Source organism: Solanum stenotomum, chromosome 2 (assembly GCF_019186545.1).
Source record: "Solanum stenotomum isolate F172 chromosome 2, ASM1918654v1, whole genome shotgun sequence".
Lineage (NCBI taxonomy): Eukaryota > Viridiplantae > Streptophyta > Magnoliopsida > Solanales > Solanaceae > Solanum > Solanum stenotomum.
Window position 1 is genome coordinate 8,672,001 of NC_064283.1, and position 19,299 is coordinate 8,691,299.

The 19,299-nt window shown below is 30.8% G+C and overlaps 2 protein-coding genes across 2 annotated transcripts; one reads left to right on the forward strand and one right to left on the reverse strand.

Annotated features, from left to right (window-relative positions):
• The first annotated feature begins 435 nt into the window (after window positions 1-435).
• On the forward strand, window positions 436-2,821 carry LOC125854267 (annexin Gh1-like). Its single transcript, XM_049533763.1, has 5 exons — window positions 436-661; window positions 877-1,022; window positions 1,419-1,637; window positions 1,994-2,206; window positions 2,317-2,821. Exons 1-5 carry the CDS (start codon window positions 586-588, stop codon window positions 2,605-2,607), a joined length of 945 nt encoding a protein of 314 aa, XP_049389720.1. The 5' UTR covers window positions 436-585; the 3' UTR covers window positions 2,608-2,821.
• A 164-nt stretch (window positions 2,822-2,985) lies between these two features.
• On the reverse strand, window positions 2,986-8,053 carry LOC125854268 (uncharacterized). Its single transcript, XM_049533764.1, has 5 exons — window positions 6,382-8,053; window positions 6,123-6,285; window positions 4,755-4,918; window positions 3,556-3,811; window positions 2,986-3,344 (listed from the first exon to the last, which is right to left on the reverse strand). Exons 1-5 carry the CDS (start codon window positions 7,665-7,667, stop codon window positions 3,237-3,239), a joined length of 1,977 nt encoding a protein of 658 aa, XP_049389721.1. The 5' UTR covers window positions 7,668-8,053; the 3' UTR covers window positions 2,986-3,236.
• Window positions 8,054-19,299: the final 11,246 nt, after the last annotated feature.

The following is a 19,299-nucleotide window of genomic DNA, read 5'->3' on the forward strand; positions in this document are numbered from 1 at the left end:
GTGAGAGTTTTTCATCTTACAAATTTTGTATACTCACCGGGTTTTCCACTATTCAGTATACAATATTTTGTAAATATATACTCCCATTTCATTTTAGGTAGCTCCTTTTCTTTTCTAATTTGTTCCAAAAAAAAAACTTAATTATAATTATTTTTAATTTTTAATAAAATAATTTATCATTACATAAATATCTAATAATTATTTTAGATTACAAATTTTATAAATCTTTAAACACAGTGTCAAGTTATACCACATTAATGAAATGGGTGGAGTAATATAATTATAAACATAACTAATTGCAAACATTATCAATGTACAATACTAAATATTATTCTTATAAACTCTATCAAAACGAGCGGTAATTTCAGTGATACGTATAGCTTAATTTGTTTTTTTGACACCACTCCACGCGGAAAAAAGAAAAAAAAAAAACACAAAAAGAGGGCCCTATTGTAGATCAAAGGTGATCTTTATGTGTCTTTAAAAAGGAAAGAAGGGAAGCGGAAAAAATTGACTCCATACTCATCACTCTGCATTTTCGAGTTTTCACAATCATATCCTCCTAACCACACAGAGAAGAAGAAAATGGCAAGTCTTACAGTTCCGGTAGAAGTTCCTTCCGTCGCTGAAGACTGTGAACAACTCCGATCTGCCTTCAAAGGTATTGAAGTCAACTTATATACCATTGGATCTCTCAACTACTTATCATACGAATATACAGATTCACTACTTTGATCTTTAGTATATTCTCAATTCTGTTTACTATCTTTTCCGATTATAGAGATCTTAATTTTTTAGATTGATCGGTGATGTTAACTTCAAAATTGACTAAAGTTTTAACTTCTGGAATGATCATTTTGGAATTGATTGTTGTAGGATGGGGAACGAACGAGAAGTTGATTATATCAATTTTGGCTCATAGAAATGCTGCTCAACGCAAATTGATTCGACAGACTTATGCTGAAACTTTTGGGGAAGATCTACTTAAAGAGTTGGACAGAGAACTTACCCATGATTTTGAGGTTATTTTCATAATTACAGAAAAAAAAAATTAAATAATGTTTGAATTCTTAGTTGATCATTGAGTTTCAGAGTTACTCTGTGTGATCAAAGGCAGATCTATGACATGAATTATATATATATATATATATAATATGTATAATAAAATCATACTTATTGTGAACCCAGTGACTCTAGATTATGGATTCAACTTCGATTGTGATCAGAGGCAGATCTATGAAAAATATGTATTAGTATGCCAAAATATGAAAATGTCTACATGTGTAATAAAATACGTGTTTTGAACTTACTGACTCGAGATCCTGGATTCACCGTTTTGACATTTTGATTGTATGTGGACTTTGATTAGAAATGCTAACCAACACTTGTGTTTTGTTTTTCTTGAATGCTTTTCTCAGAAATTGGTGCTAATATGGACACTGGATCCGTCAGAACGTGATGCCTATTTGGCTAAGGAAGCTACTAAGAGATGGACAAAAAGCAACTTTGTTCTTGTGGAGATAGCTTGTACTAGATCTCCTAAAGAACTGGTTTTGGCAAGGGAAGCTTATCATGCTCGTAACAAGAAATCTCTTGAAGAGGACGTTGCTTATCACACTACTGGGGATCACCGCAAGGTATATCAGTCAAAGCACTCTAGTTGCAAGTAGTCTTATTTGTAGCTCTGTATCCAAGTCTTTATCAATAATTCATGAAGTTGTTGTCAAATTACATGAGGTTTGAATGGTGTCTATGAAGGATTGAAGCGTTTGCTCTGTTTTTGGAGGTCAAGAAGGACAGATAATCGACAAAGTACAACTTTTTAATTCTATAGTTCTTGTTATTGTAACATATTGTCAAGGCAAGAATGTCTCTGTGCCACATTGCAATGTAGGCTATATCTAATGTTCATTGAACTCCATGCTTGTTTGGATGAATAGTGACAGTGAATTAACTTTGTGGATTGATCTTTCAAGTTTCCAACTTTTTTCAGCTTTTGGTACCTCTTGTGAGCTCCTACCGATATGGAGGAGACGAGGTGGACTTGCGCCTTGCTAAAGCAGAATCTAAAGTGCTGCATGAGAAGATCTCCGATAAGGCTTACAGTGACGATGAGGTCATTAGAATTTTAGCCACAAGAAGCAAAGCGCAACTCAATGCTACTTTGAATCATTACAAAGATGAATATGGTGAGGATATCCTAAAGGTACAGATGCATCCGTTGCTCCATGTCTTTCAGTCATACGCATTTCTACTGTAGGACTGGCTTTTTATTTCTGCTATATTGAATTGTTGAGTTCTTTTGTTAATGTGCAGCAATTGGAAGATGAGGATGAGTTTGTTGCACTATTGAGGGCCACCATAAAAGGTCTTGTCTACCCTGAGCACTATTTCGTGGAGGTTCTTCGTGATGCAATTAACAGGAGAGGAACAGAGGAAGATCATCTGACCCGAGTTATCGCTACAAGGGCTGAGGTCGATCTGAAGACTATCGCTAACGAGTACCAGAAGAGGGATAGCATTCCTCTGGGTCGCGCCATTGCCAAAGATACAGGAGGAGATTATGAGAATATGCTGGTGGCTTTACTTGGACAAGAGGAGGAATGAGGAGGATTGGCTCACTTCTGTTTTATAATGACCAGAATAAATATGCCATCTCCCATATATTTCAGAGTTGGCATCTGTTTGATGATTGAGTGTGGTCTGTTTCACATGAGCTTTTAGTCCTTTTCTTCGTGTGAGAAACTTTGAATATGCATCTTTGTGCTGTCTAAAAATATTTTCTAATAATTTGCATCAATTACTTATCATGTTGTATCCATTACAATTTCTTCAACTACGCCTCAGTTTCAAGCAAGTTGAGATCTATCAATGTCACTTCATTTAAACTCGTCGTACTTCAATATATGCATATTACAAGAGAAAGCTAACCCCTTGATGTTAAAAACACCAGATAAACATGAAAATCGTAACCAGCAACAGAAAACAGGAACTTAATAATTAAAGATGAGTCGGAAGACTGTCATCATCCCTTACAATCTTACACATCCAAAAGTTTGAGCAAAAAAAGCATCATACAAAGAAGCATCAACCAAAATTGTTGCATGACATACAACAGTCTAATATATTACTGATCACCTTAATAGGATCATAGATAAGATACATTCCACATCCAGTTACCTAAACAGATAAGGTAATAGTAAGAGAACAACAACATTTTACTCTCAGTTGGAGCATTACTTCTTCAGTAGTCGACGAGAGAAGATCTTCTTGCAGTATGGACTGGTGCGCAGGAGAAGCATGTGAGGCCGCACAGCATGAAGCAACAAAGTTCGAACCGGTCCCTGATTCAACGTAAAAGGTACAAGGAATAAGAATGCAATTACTGAAACAGTCACCTGGTTTTGTTTAACAAAATTGCCCCTATGTAACTACTTTGAACATTAAAATTAATGAGACTTGGTCTTAACTAAGAGCTTGAAGCACCTAAGTATATGGAAACAAGAAGTTTAAAACATGTAAGTGTACAGAAACATAACAAGTTCAAATGCTAACCTTAGTAACGCCAAGTGCAGACTGAATCACATAGTTAGCAAAGGGATCTTGCAGCAATTGATCAAAATGAGGTTCTGAGACTAACTCATTGATGATTTTTGATCTGCCTTCTTCAAAACACTTTAGGAGCTTTTCAATAACATGACTGCTAAACTTTTGCCTTGAGAGGTATGCATAATGCCTTTCAAACTGAGAGAGCAACATGGCAGCAACAGAGGGTATCTTTAACTCTATTATGAATTGGATAACATAATTCCTGTATCATGAGTTGAGAAAATTCCAATAAGTTTTTGTAAGGGAACAGAATGACTATGCAGGCAACACCTCATGTTGCAGCAAGGAAAAGATAAAAATGACAGAATATGTAATTTTCTTTATATAATTAGCAATGTTAAAAAGGAAGTATTTATGAAATGCAGGCATAGTTCAAGAAGACAAAGTAAAAAAGATGGAAGAGTTGCTTGTTTGTGGTGCACTTGGGGATTAAATCAGAGGCAGAAAATGTCACCATTGAACTCCCTATCATGACCAAAAAGAGAAAGAAAAGCTCCACTACCAGGAAAGTGAAGCAATCTAGACCACACATTCCTTAAGCAAATTCTGGTAATGAAAGTGCAGAAATTGGCTTACCTGGCAATATAGGAAGGAATGTATACAAGATGATGAATTTAATGTTGTTCAGATTTTCCATTAAAAAGAAGTCCACAAACAAGCAAGTACTATTCTTCTCGGTAGTTATTTCCGAGTTTGTTGGAATCATCTTTGCAATGCATGACAGTTAAATTTGTCAATAGAATACATTCCTAAAAACTTGATAGGATATACAAAACCATAAGAGGCCAACTGCTGAGCCATATTCTATAAACAGTCTCACACACTTCCATGAGTCTGCTGGCATTTGATCGAGGCTAGTGCCTTAAATGTGGTAACATGGATTATTTGACATGATTCTGGAAGAACATAACACTTACAAGGGTGCAGATAACTTGGAAGTATGCAGGCATGTTAAAATTTTCCAAAATTCGAACAAGTAGTACGACACATTAGAACAGTAGAAAGACACTACATGCTGTCATGTGATACTAAACCACAATTAGCTTCTTTAGCAAGAGTCCCTTTTGCCTCTAGATTATCTTAATAAGTCTCTGAGCTAAAAGATCAATAAAGTAAAGAACCAAAGTAGAAGTTCTGAAGTTTACCCAAAAGGATCTTGAGCAAGCTTAAGCCCATTAGAACAAATCTCAACAAGCAACTTCTCACGTTGCTTCCCAGTTGAATAAGTGATGCATTTATTCAGCACGCAGCATCCATAACGATGTGTTGCGATATCAACACAATGCTTAGTCGCGACATCAAAAATAAGCTGCATAGTGATTCAGTGGACAGACAAATTTCAGAATAAATAATGAAATACTTTAAAAGCAAATCATCTTGAGTAGATATTATACAGAAATAAAAATGTCAATTGGTTTATGTGCACAACTAGGGTGATCTCCCCAAGATACTTCCCATCCATGTAGATATTCTGTTCCAATGAATATTGTCCAACAACAAAAAAAGGCCCACATTTTCTGCTTCAGATATGGTACATCCCATGTGATAAGAAATTAAGTTGATGTTGAAAGTAAAGAGGTACATATTTTAACCGAAAATCTTCAGGGTGTTGAAACTATCAACCTGTTAAGCAAAATACCTGAAGAATACATATTTTAACGGAACATCTTCAGGGTGTTGAAACTATCAACCTATGAAACAAAATACCTGAAGAAGAAAGCACATAACATGCAGATAAACGATTGCCACTCCTTTCGCCTTTCTTTATGACTAGAAGTAATCCCATTTCTTTGTGAATTTAGTGTTTATTGCTTTCTAAACTTTGTCAAACACACACAGTGCCAACATGTACATGTAATGTATACCTACTTAACCCCAACAAAGAAGTGTATATATTCATCACGTCAAATGAAAACCTTAAGGCCAAATACTAGCTGTGCATGATAGGAAAACTTAATCAGACTAGATACTAAGAATAATGGAAGCTGAACCAATTGCAACAGAATATCTAGTACATTAGAAATGTATCAAGAGTATTTTCCCTCTGCTTCTCATTTTCAAGCTCTAGCCTGACGTTCTTATGTTGTTAGGATGACAAATTTTGTTTAGTTCCATCTCGATGACTCTGCAGCTCCATTTATCCTCAAGGACTCAGTGATTTTCCGAACAAACATCTGATGCTGACATGCAATATTTTGGTGTTTGGTTGTAGCATTGGTCAACATGTGTATTTCCACTCCATGTTTAAGTGTGAAAAACAGATGAATGACTCTCTAGAACCATCAAGTCAGATGTAAATTAAATAATACTGCTTTTAAGAAACATTTGTTAGCTAATCTACTATGTTTCATGACATTATCTTTCCTTCAAGTTGTGCAAACAAAAAGGTGGTCTAATATTAAGCCAGAGAGAGTACTCCCAAACAAGTAACTTAGGCATATGAATATATTTATGTTTATCAGAATCTCCACCTAACAACTCCATTTATGTTCAATAAGAAAATGATGGCACACCTTGTTGTGATCCTTGCTTAAACAATGCAAGCAACGCTGAACCACATGATTTCCATTGACATCCATCATGAGATTAAGAATACCAGGTTGAAGAGCCCTTATAACTAAGGAAATTTCCAGCCTGGTCTTAATTGTCTCAATTAACTTTTGCACGACACGGGTCCTGAAACAACGAAATGATTGCAGCTTAGTTAAAACAAATGACAGTTCAAGAATCAATAATATGAAAAAAGATTGAGCAGAATTTTGCTGTTTTTACCCATGTGTTGTCCTAGATGCTTTCACAAGCTCTCCTAGATCTTTAGTCACCATGAGCACAAACTGCATTCTCTGCTCATCATTACAGACAGACAATAGTTTCTGCACGAGATAGTTCCCAAATGGATCCTTCATTAACTCAAAGATATGATGAATGACGCCATTGAATATTATCTGAACATCTTCAGAGGTCCCTTCATCAAATATCCTCTGTAAATACCTACACCCCAGCTGATCTTTTGCTGCCAAATACACATGGTTCTGTATATTTCCATCCTTTAAGGTCAAATCATTTCTACTAGCTCCTCTTACTTGGAATTCAATCTCCCCTAAACGAACTTCACAAGATTCTCCAGAATGCAATAAGCCATTTCTCGCCGGTTTCTTCTCTTGCAACCTTTCCATTTTAATCTCACTCCTTGTTTTTTTCTTCTGACCCTTTAAACCTCTCTGCTCAGAAGCATATTTTAAGCATTCCCCTTGCATAATGAAGCTGTCTTCACAACTGTAACTATCCTGGCTTCTTGAATTTGGCAATGGGGATAAAGGGTGATTCATTATGCTAGTAGGCATTTGCTTTGCAATGGAACAATCACATTCAGAACTTAATCCCATCAACTGAGAGCCATGTAACGAGCTAAAGAAACTCCTATCAACACCAACATCATCAAATCCACTGTGCTCCGAGTATCGAAGACCCTCGTTACTACAAGGCCTATTCATGTTACACAAGTAATCATAGTTAATTTTCTCTTTCTGATACTTACAGAGGCCTCTAGACAGAGGATTAAGATGAATAGACCCCATTGAATCACACAAATTCTCTCTCCTATGGCCTAATGCTCCTCCTCCTGCTGATCCTTGAAAATCACAAAAACCATGATGAGAATTTCCTGTTCCATTGAAGAAATGATCAACCTTATCATCAATATTCATCCCATAAAATCTCTGAGACAGGCCTATATCAACAACTTTATCAAAATTTTGGTCATTAAACATGTTAGAAGACCAACCAGAACCTCCCAAGTGTAGTGGATGATGAGTATTATCGAGTACTCCTCCTTGATGAATATTCTGATCAAATACATTCCAAGATTCATCACCATATAAACCAAATCCACCAGACAAAGAACTCGAACCCGAAGACGAAAACCCCATCATCGTGGTCGCATCACCTTGATCATGATACTGATGATTCAAATACGAAACGTCTTCCTTCAACATCCACAACATTTCTTCATGACCCTTCATTTTTCCCTCAATGCCCTTCTCTTTACCTCTATACATCACAACCCAACACTCTTTTACAAGCTATATTATAACATAAATTACACGTACGACTATTGTAAGACGTAGAACATAGATAAATCAAGAAACCCAGTAATTAAGACACCCAAAACAATACATTCATATCTGTGATATGTTGGAGAATTTTAGGTACAAAAGATTAAGTTGGTCATTGGGAATTAAAGAAGATCTTTGCTCTGTTATTTGGGGTTTTGGGTTTTTGAAGAAGATAACAGATGGGTATTTGGTAATGAGTGGGAAGAAGAAGAGGACAGTGCTGGTTATGGTTGTGCTCACGCCATTAAAATGAAGAGCAAAGTTTCGCAGTATTTGTATTGTATGTACTCAGTAATCACACAGCCAGTAGAAAAAGGAAAGAGAAAGAGACAGAGAGAGAGAGAGAAAAGGGTGGCTCTGAATCTGACAAAGCAGGTTGTTTTTTTTTGTAGGGTGTGTTTGGTGTCAAAAATATTTTGCTAAAACATACGTCTTCTAGTATTTGATACTCAATTTGATATGCAAGTAATTTTATTTTATTTTATATGTAATTTAATAAAACGTTATGATGTTTGGATAGGAAAATGGGGGTTTGGGGATTACAAAATGGGATTAGTGATCAGTTTTGATTGTTCCACCTCTTTATAGCGCTACGACATCTGTAGTTATTGAGCGGTGTATCTTGTACGACTGATTTCCCCAGATAGAAGTTGTGTAATGGTTGGATTTGAGGATCCACAATTCCAAATTTCATATTATTAAAGAGCTAATGATGGGGCAGATTGGGGTTAAGAGAGCTCGGAGGGTAGCGTTCTAGTGTTTGATACGCAAATAAAAATATTTATTTATATGTAATTTAATAAAACATTATGTTGTTTGGATAGGAAAATGGGGTTTCGGGGATTACAAAATGGGATTAGTGATGAGTCTCGATTACTCCGCCTCTTTGTAGCGTTGCGACACCTGTAGTTGTCGAGCGGTGTATTTTGTCCGACTGATTTCCCCACATAGAAGTTCGTGTAATGGTTGGATTTGAAGATCCACAATTCCACATTTCATATTATTTTGAGAATTAAAGAGCTAATGATGGGGCGGATTGGGGTTAAGGGCACTTGGAGAGTAGCTTTCTAATGTTCGATATGTAAGTAATTTTTTATTATTTATATGTAATTTAATAAAACATTATGATGTTTGGATAGGAAATGGGGGTTATGGGATTAGTGATCAATCTTGATTATTACTCCCCTTTGTAGCGTTACGACATCAATAGTTGTCGAGCGGTGCATCTTGTCCGACTGATTTCCCCACATAGAAGTTTGTGTAATGATTGGATTTGAGGATCAACAATTCCACATTTCATATTATTTTGAGAATTAAAGAGCTAATAATGGGGTGGATTGGGGGTTAAAGGCACTCGAAGGGTAGCCTTCTAATGTTTGATATGTAAGTAAATTTTTTAATTTGTGTAATTTAATAAAACATTATGATGTTTGGATAGGAAAATGAGGGTTCTGGGATTACAAAATTGGATTGATGATCAATCTTGATTGTTTCACCTCTTTGTAGCGTTACGACATCAGTAGTTATCGAGCGGTATATCTTGTCCGACAGATTTTTTCAATAGAGAAATTGTGTAATGGTTGGATTCAAGGATCCAAATTTCATATTATCTTGAGAATTAGTGAACTAATGATCGGACAGAATGGTCGAGAAATAATGTCCTTTGCACCAAACACACCTTTAGTGTCATCTCTTATTCTAACTTTTTCTTCCTAATAATTATGGAAAAAATAAAAGAAATGATTTTTTTAATTGATGGTGATTGCTGAGAAATTACGGATAATATAATTTAGATTTAACTAGTTTTAGTATTTCTTAACCAAGCTTTGATTTTTCAGTTATTATACTATGTTTAATAGCTACTCTAAAGCCTAAGCTTAATCAACTCTTTTAACCGACTTGCTATTTTTTCTCCCATCAAGTGAAAGAACAAAAATTGCCTTAATTATGTCATAATAATTTAAAATATGTAGGAGATTATCGTGGCAAGTAAATTTATTTGATCTTGAAAATTTATATCTCATAACATGTTTGACCAAGCATTTAATATTTTCTTAATTTAGAAAATATATTTTGTAGTACTTTTCGAAAAAGTGCTTCTACAAAATAGTATGTTTGACTGACTAATTTGAAAAGTATTTTTTGTTAATATTAGACAACAATTTACGTCGATCATGGTTTTAAAAGTGTATTTGAATTCTTTTTTTCTTTTTTTTTTTGCTTTTAGGAATAATAAAATTTTACTACTATTCAAAAATATTTATTATTATTTTTCTAATGTGGTGAAACATTTTAATTCTCTAAATAAATAAATAATTTTCCAAAACTTAGTTGTTAGTACCTTTGATTCTGGATCTAATAACTAAAAATCCGTTAATAGAAGTATAGAACCTATTCTCCTGTAAAATCTAATCATAACAAGATTTTAGTTAATTGTTAACAAAAATCACCTTATTTAATATACATTTGTGTGCTTTTATTTGTCTACTTGATAATAAATTTACACTTAATTGTTTAAATGTTCAAAGTGTAATACATTTTTTATGTATTCCTCTTGAAAAGTACGAAAACAAGATATCATAGTGTTAACACTTAAAAAACGAAATGAAAAATTATATTTGCCCTTCTCTTGAAATTACTCAACATGATAAAATTACTCAACATGATAATTTATCGATTTTAGCGTTTGTTTTTATTTTAAGCGGATTAGAAATTTCATAAACAACAAACGGATAAAATTTTATTAATCGCGTTTCTTGTCAAAAAAAATTATACCTTATTTTTGGTTTTGTGAAATGGTGTGGAGTTAAGAGTAATTTTAAAATATCGGACATTTTTCTTAATATCTATATCAATAAATATATTTGACATCAGTGATTTTGGCCCAAATTGGCCAGATCTTATTTTTAGGGTTATTTTTGTAATTAAAGAGGGTTGATAAGGGTGTTGTGGTAAATTAATTATTTTGCACCCAAAAACGTTCTTTAAAGTTAAACCACTAAAGAAAAGTCCTAAACTACTACTCCAAAACACTGGCCAAGAATTACAATCCCAAAAATAACCCTGCTCAAGAAATAACTTGTCAAATCTAAACAACTACCAAATAGTTGGTATGTGAGGAATTACTTTTTAAATAAAATAATATGTGAGTCGTATCTTTCTCAACTTCATTTATTTCTTTCTTCTCTCCTTTTCTCCACCTTTTATTTTTTATTTTTTCCCTTTCACTTTTTTTTAATTCTTCTTTTGATTAATTTTTCAAATCAATTTTTTTTAGTCATGAAATTTATTTATCTAATTATTATTTTTTATCATACATGCATCCCTTTTAGATACATTTATTTTATTTTGATTTTTTTTATCATATCAGAAATATAAGAAAGAAAAATGGAGGAGAAATTACAAGATGTAAAATTAGATATTTACCTATCAAATGAAAATCTAAATAGGTAATCAATTCGATTATTAAAATTTCTTATTTGATATGTGTATATTATAATCTAATTTTTTATGTATTATATCTAATACAATTATGTCGTTCTTATGTTCCTCCAAGACGTGAGGTCCTACTTGCCCAATAATTTTATAATCCTTGTATTTTCTTGAATATGTAGTCATTTATGTGTGTACTTTTGAATTTCATAACTTGAGTGAATTACTACACTAACTTGTTGTGCATATGCCTTTGTATTTTTAATTTTTTATATAAAAAATATAGTTTAAAATAAATAATGATTTAGGTGATCATTTAGTTGGTGAGATAGAGATAATAATTTTAAGAAAAAATTTGAGACTAATATTATCCCAATTTAATTTAAAATATTAACGAATTGTGAGAGTTTATTCTACTATTTATATTAAAATGGTAAAAATTACTACCTCATATGGAAGATACAGAAGATGATGAGATAAATTAATCTTACAAAATATTTCACCATTTCATTCTAATATAGTAAAAGATATCAAATATTAACAATAAGAAAAAAGAGGAAGTAAATTACTCTCGTGAAATCAAATTACACATACATAATTTGCAAAGAAAAAGTCAAAATTAAAGGTACAAATTAAAATTATACTAAAAAAATGCCACAAAAAATAATAGAACGGACCACTGATATTTAGTATAATTATACACACATATTATAATATTGATATATTATTTGAAGATAGATAATATGTCAATATTCTAAAAGAAAATATTAAAAAATAAAGATTGCAACTGGAGAGAAATTATATATTTATTGAAAAAAAACTATTATAATTATTTGGCACTAACCAACTTTAAGTTTCTTCGAAAACGACTATTGCTTTATTATATATGGACAAATCTATATAACTTAAGCTGAAATGCAACTTGAGGGAAATAATGCATTCATTGAAGTTATTATAGTCGGTAGAACTTCTCTAAATTAATACTCAATAAATTTATAATTTCTTTAAAATAATATTTTTCTTCGATTTTCGGTTTAAGTTAGTGATTGATTTCAATAAAATAATATATTTTTAGAAGACCTCTATCTAAATATATGATTTTATTAATAATTATAAATTATAAAAAAATTTAAGATAATTTACTGAAATATAATTCCAATGTTTTTTTATTTTTTTAATTAAAATTTAGATCTACTTGAAATTATCTCTAACTTTTCTTATTGCATCTAAAAATTTCGATATTGTCTTCTCGAATTGTACCAAAAATTATGAAGATCTCTAGTAGTGATAAGTATTTCCTTTTGTGTGACTGGTTCAAAGGTATTGTATCGTCTTCAATGTCATCATGACATTATTTTCTTCGATGATATCTACAATTTTTCTAAGCTCTGAACATCTAAATATGTATCATTTTCATCCATATAATCTAATAGACTATTGACATCCATTTTATTGTGGTAGTTTAATCGAAATTATTAATCATGACGTCAAATTTATGAATATTGTTTTTACAAGAGAGCTCGTTTGAATTCCTTGAGACTTCATCCCCGGACGATGTAATCAAAACTAGCCTACATTAAATTTCAAAAATATTTAAATTAATATTTATAATTTATTGATTAATTAATACCTCTACAAAATAATAATATTTATAATTTCAATAATATAATATTAATTTAGAGAAATTTTACTGTAATTATATTTCCAGTTGAGGATAGTACAACTAATTCTTATGGAATTCAATATATTTAATGAAACCATTATTTTTTCGATTAAATTATTATTTTATAGTATTTTCTTAAGAGTGTTAATTGTGGGGTGAAATGAGAAAAATTTATTTAATTTTATCTTAATTTATTCAAATTCACACCGCGTCATATCTATTTAAAAAGAGATTGTTCTTTAACCATATTCTTTTTTCATATTTCTTTTTTTTTATTAAGTAGTAATCACGATTGAGGCACCAATGCTAATTATGCAGAGAACTACCAATCCAAAACACTGAATTGATTAAATTTATTTATTTGATTTCTTCATTCAAATTATTTTCTTTAACACCTTTACATGTATTTTTCTATACTATATGTATCAAACGAAAAAAGGTAGTACTTAAAATGGAAATTTTGAGTGTTAATTAATGAAGGGGACAAAAGAACAAAAAGGACACAGCCTGATTTACTGGGACAGTTAATTCTTCAGAGCCTGTCCATCAAACAAACAAAAAATAAAGGCCTGAAATTTGTCATCCAAATATTTTCTTGAGTTTTATCATATATAGATAAGATTTTTTCTTAATCTCGGGATAAACCACAATCGATACAACATCTGCCACAGTCTCTGCATATTAGGTGAGCATTTTGTGGGTAAATCCCCCACTGTGTAATAACCTGCAAACCACAGAAAAAATATAAATCGCACTAGGCAAGTCTTATGCGACAAGCTCGACTCAGAAGACATTGAGGGGGATCAATCTCGGATCATTCGTATGGATAACCACCCTCCAAACCAACTGAGTTATCCCGAAAGACATAAATAAGATTTTATTGCTCTATAATAAAGGGAAAATTATATGAAATAGCAAACTATTAATTCAATTTAAATGTTATAGTTATAGTTTCTTTTATTTGTAATTCGCAACAAACATTTCATGTTTTTTGTCATCCCATTTGTATATCGAAATATACAAATAAACTCATTCGGTATACATATGTGTTGTATAAAAATTAATTGCAGGACCCATTTGTATACCGAAATATACAAATAGACCCATTCGGTATACACGTGTTGTATAAAAATTAATTGCAACACTCATTTGTATACCGAAATATACAAATAGACATGTTCGGTATACATATGTGTTGTATATATGTAGTAATTTTGTTTATATACAATTACTATGTTTTAGTTTGTATACCGAAATATACAAATACAAATTTTTATGTATATGTGTACCGAGATATACAGATTAATAGTCATAGCAAACATAAATTTTATTATGGAGCGCAATTATACANAAAGGGAGTACTTAAAATGGAAATTTTGAGTGTTCATTAATGAAGGGGACAAAAGAACAAAAAGGACACAGCCTGATTTACTGGGACAGTTAATACTTCAGAGCCTGTCCATCAAACAAACAAACAATAAAGGCCTGAAATCTGTCATCCAAATATTTTCTTGAGTTTTATCATATATAGATAAGATTTTTTCTTAATCTCGGGATAAACCACAATCGATACAACATCTGCCACAGTCTCTGCATATTAGGTGAGCATTTTGTGGGTAAATCCCCCACTGTGTAATAACCTGCAAACCACAGAAAAAATATAAATCGCACTAGGCAAGTCTTATGCGACAAGCTCGACTCAGAAGACATTGAGGGGGATCAATCTCGGATCATTCGTATGGATAACCACCCTCCAAACCAACTGAGTTATCCCGAAAGACATAAATAAGATTTTATTGTTCTATAATAAAGGGAAAATTATATGAAATAACAAACTATTAATTCAAATTAAATGTTATAGTCATAGTTTCTTTTATTTGTAATTCGCAACAAACATTCCATGTTTTTTGTCATCCCATTTGTATACCGAAATATACAAATAGACTCATTCGGTATACATATGTGCTGTATAAAAATTAATTGCAGGACCCATTTGTATACCAAAATATACAAATAGATCCATTCGGTATACACATGTGTTGTATAAAAATTAATTGCAAGACTCATTTGTATACCGAAATATACAAATAGACATGTTCGGTATACATATGTGTTGTATATATGTAGTAATTTTGTTTATATACAATTACTATGTTTTAGTTTGTATACCGAAATATACAAATACAAATTTTTATGTATATGTATACCGAGATATACAGATTAATAGTCATAGCAAACATAAAGTTTGTTATGGAGCACAATTATACAAACTATAGTTATAACATACAAATATAATTTTTATGTTTGCTAAACCTAAAATTTATCGAAAAAGCAAATTCTAAAGTTAAGTTCATAAGTTCCTAGTAAAATAAAGTAGCGATAATTGACAAAAATGGTTGATATATATGATTCCAAAGAGTTGGGAATCGATTTCGCGTCAAGCATGAGAGCATCGAAATGGAGTTCCTTCTTTATCACTGAATCAATAGCTCCTTTATATTACAGACTCTTAAACATCAATTTCTTGTGTAATTGATAAAAATTACTAATTTTTCGAAAACCCCTTATCCAATATCTTAACGTGCAGAAAAAGCTCAAAGGTTGTTTACTCAGATATTTCTTATCAAAGTGAGGGATTCGTTTCAGGCGAAATCAAATCAGAAGCTATTTTTGCTCTACCATGAATTGTTACTATTTCCGCATCCCTGTCCGGTGGGTTGAGAAAGAAAGTCGAGACATACAGAAAGAGAGTTATGGCATTTCGAGAATTATAATATGATCCTATTGATTCAATCTTTATGCTTGCCACGAAACTTTTGTTTCGAGTTAAAGGAAGGGCTTCAGGTGATGAATTTGATGAATTAATCAATTCCTCTATTCTGCTTTGCATTCCTCAAGCAAAGACAAAATTTGAACTAACAATCTTCAGGTACCTGAAAAAAATAAGACAGATAAATCAATTACAACATATTAAGTTATATTGGCTCATCACCAACAAAAAGAAAGGTTATGAACTTAGAAAATCTCTTTTTATTTTAAGTGTTTAACTTAGTTTAGTTAGTGACAATATAAAATTATTTAAATGACAAAATCATTTAAAAAATACTTGCTTCAAATATAAAAATGCAACACGGTAAATATGCAGTGTGGCGTAGCCAAATATAGTCCAGAATTGTCTTCTTTTTTTTTATCCTCCCTAGGAGCTCCCACCCCTTTTTGATTCCTGATGACTCGAATTTATAACCTTCGGGTTGAAAGTAAAGAGTGTTTTTCATCCGAGCAACTCCCTCTCGTCAGTCCAGAATTGTCAATCGAACACTCTTCATTAAAAAATTATACTTATAGAAAATATATTGGTTACAAAATATTTTTCATATATATATTAAATCTTGAACCCCTTAACGAAATTTCTAACTTCACGTGAATAAATTAAGTTACACAAATTATATGATAAATTGCCAAACAGAATTTCTTGGGTACTAAGTAAAATAATCTGACAGAGTCCCCACTATCGTGCACAGCAACTACCTGTAATATTTTTTTTACACAGTATATCGTACGTACGTACAAAAGGCTGCGGGGTGGCTATTTTTGTTTCTTTTTTTATTGACTATTTTTCTGAACTAGTACTTTTTTGTTTCAGAAAATTTGTTATTCCCGTCCAAGTGAAATATTGATTCAATTATTATTGATTAAAACAAAATCGGTAAAATTAAAATGGCACGACTGAATTTTGGTGCGAATAACAGGACACCGTGCAAATGACAATAATAACCTCTTGGTTCCAAAATTATCTAATTTGCCTCCAAAATAATAAAATTATCCTTGATTTTTCTTTTTTTATTTACTTTCTCCTTTACTTCACAATTTTCATTATCAAAAACATATGAATTCAATAAATCAATTCAAAATAAATTATTTTGATATAATAATATAAAACACAAAAAAATATAGACAATTATTAATATGATACTGTTATATGTATGGTATTTATAATATTTATATTCCCATCATGTCAAATAAAAAAATAATTATATCAAAAAAGGAAAAGTAATTTAAACTATACTCGTAAGTTATGAAATTACTAAGACTAAACTTAAAGGATACGAGTTATGAGTAGTTATTATTTATAAATATATTAAATTAGAAAAACTTAAAATATTAGAAGTTATATTTGTCATTTTATAATAAGAAAAAAGACACAAAGAAATTCTTGAGAAAAAAAAAAGTCAAATAACTTGAGCATAAACTTAACTACCTTATTCATGGCCTTAATAACAACAATTACATGAATAATTTAAAAATCAAGCTAAAAAAATATCAAGACAACATACAATAAATAAATAAAGAATAAAGTAATACAATACAAGCATCATTTTTACAACTTTCATTATAAAAAAAAATATGAATTCAATAAATCAATTCATAATTCTTTGAACCGTTATAGTTATCAGTATTCATTTCACAAGCCGGTCTTCATTGAAGAATTTTATTCTTCAAGATTAAAACATAAATATAGTACCACATGAAATATATATATATATATATTGCTACTTCAAATATGAAATAATAGAATGATCATATTTATAAAGATAAAATGATGGAATATCATAAGATGTTTTAAATTTTAAATTAAATATTTAGGAGTTATGATATGAAAAGTATGAGTTATGAATATTATTAAGAGTAAAAATGGAATAAATGAGTTGTGAATGTAAGACTTTTAATAAAGCAAATAAAGGAGGAATATAAACAAATAAAGAAGAGAGAAAATAGTGCTTAATGTCCATAGTTACGTGGGAATTATTTCATGAAAATGGATATCAACCTTTGTTGTTCAAGTGAATATCAAGAAATAGTTTTAGATTTTCTAATAAATTATACAAAAAGAAAAAATAAGAAAAATGTCAAAATTTGAATAAAAAGATTAATGAAATTGGAATTTTATTAACAATCTTACTAATTTATTGTGTATAAGTTATTATATTAATTAGTATATTTATTAATGAAAAATTGAGAAGTCACTCCAAATTTCATTCATGCACTCTCCTTTCTTAATTACATTCAATTATTCTACTCTAATTAAGAAAATAACATTCAATTATTCTACTCTAATTAAGAAAATAAGGGTGGGGGGGGGGGGGGGGGGGGGGGAATCAAAAAAAGGAGAAAAAAAAGATAAATATGTAGCCAATCCAATACATGCACGTCATTTGTTTAAATTTACAGTTCATTTTACTTAATCTTAATTAATTTATATGTGTTTTACTTCATTAAATCACGTAATAATAGAAATTGCATTAGTTTGGTGTAAACACCCGGTGCGGCTAAGTTTTTTTCAAATATGAATAGTGGCCTTAGAGAGGTGCCACACTATTCTCTCTCTCTCTCTCTCTCTCTCTCTCTCTCTCTCTCTCTATATATATATATATATATATATATATATATATATATATATATATATATATTCTTTAAATTAAAATAAAATTAGTTAATTTTTTTCCCATTTTATCCCTACAATTAATACTCTTAAGGAAATATTATCAAAAAAAATTAATTTAACTAGATTATAATGGATTCATTAAATGTTTTGAATTTCATGAAAACTAATAGTGCTTATTCTCAACGTGGAATATAATTATTGAAATTGTAAAATATTATTATTTTGTAGAGGTATTAATTAATCAATAAATTAATAAATATTACCTTAAAGAATATTTTTAAAATTTAATTAATATACCTTGTTTTTCCCTTAAAAAAAATATTAAAAAGGAAGAAGAATGGAAGAATAAACAACAATGAAAGATAAAAAAATTGGAAGAAAGGGAGTGAATAGAGTATTGAAGTGAATATGAATAAATGCTTTCTTGGTAGTGTTTTTTATTGGAAAAGAAAAAACTATTGGGCAGTGTGATTTCTTGAAACCATCTAGTGGTTTAAGACTTTTCTTTTAGTGGTTTAACTTTAGAGGAAATTTTGGATGCAAGAAAAAAATATATTTACACCAATACCCTTGCCAATCTCCTTTAATTACGACCTTACCCCCAAAAAGTAAGGTTGTGACTTGTGTCATTCGTGCCAAAATAGTGTCCTGTCAAATATATTTTCCGAAATAAAATAAAATAAAAATAATTTTATATGAGAAAGCCTGTTTCTGATTTGCAGAAAGCATAAATATAATGCTGTTAAGTAGAAAAATTCACTATATTTGTCCTTTGTTGATAATCTTTATTTCAGTGATGTCCTTACCATTATCTAGAAGAGGGTTTAAGATTATTTTTCTTTGTTTATGCCTAAATTGGTGACCAGTGTTTGATACTTTTATTTGTTTATTTCTATGTTTGATACGCAACTAAAAATATTTATTTATATGTAATTTAATAAAATATTATATTGTTTGGATAGGAACATGGGGTTTTGGGTAGTATAAAATGGGATTAGTGATAAATTTCGATTATTCCACCTCTTTATAGCGTTGCG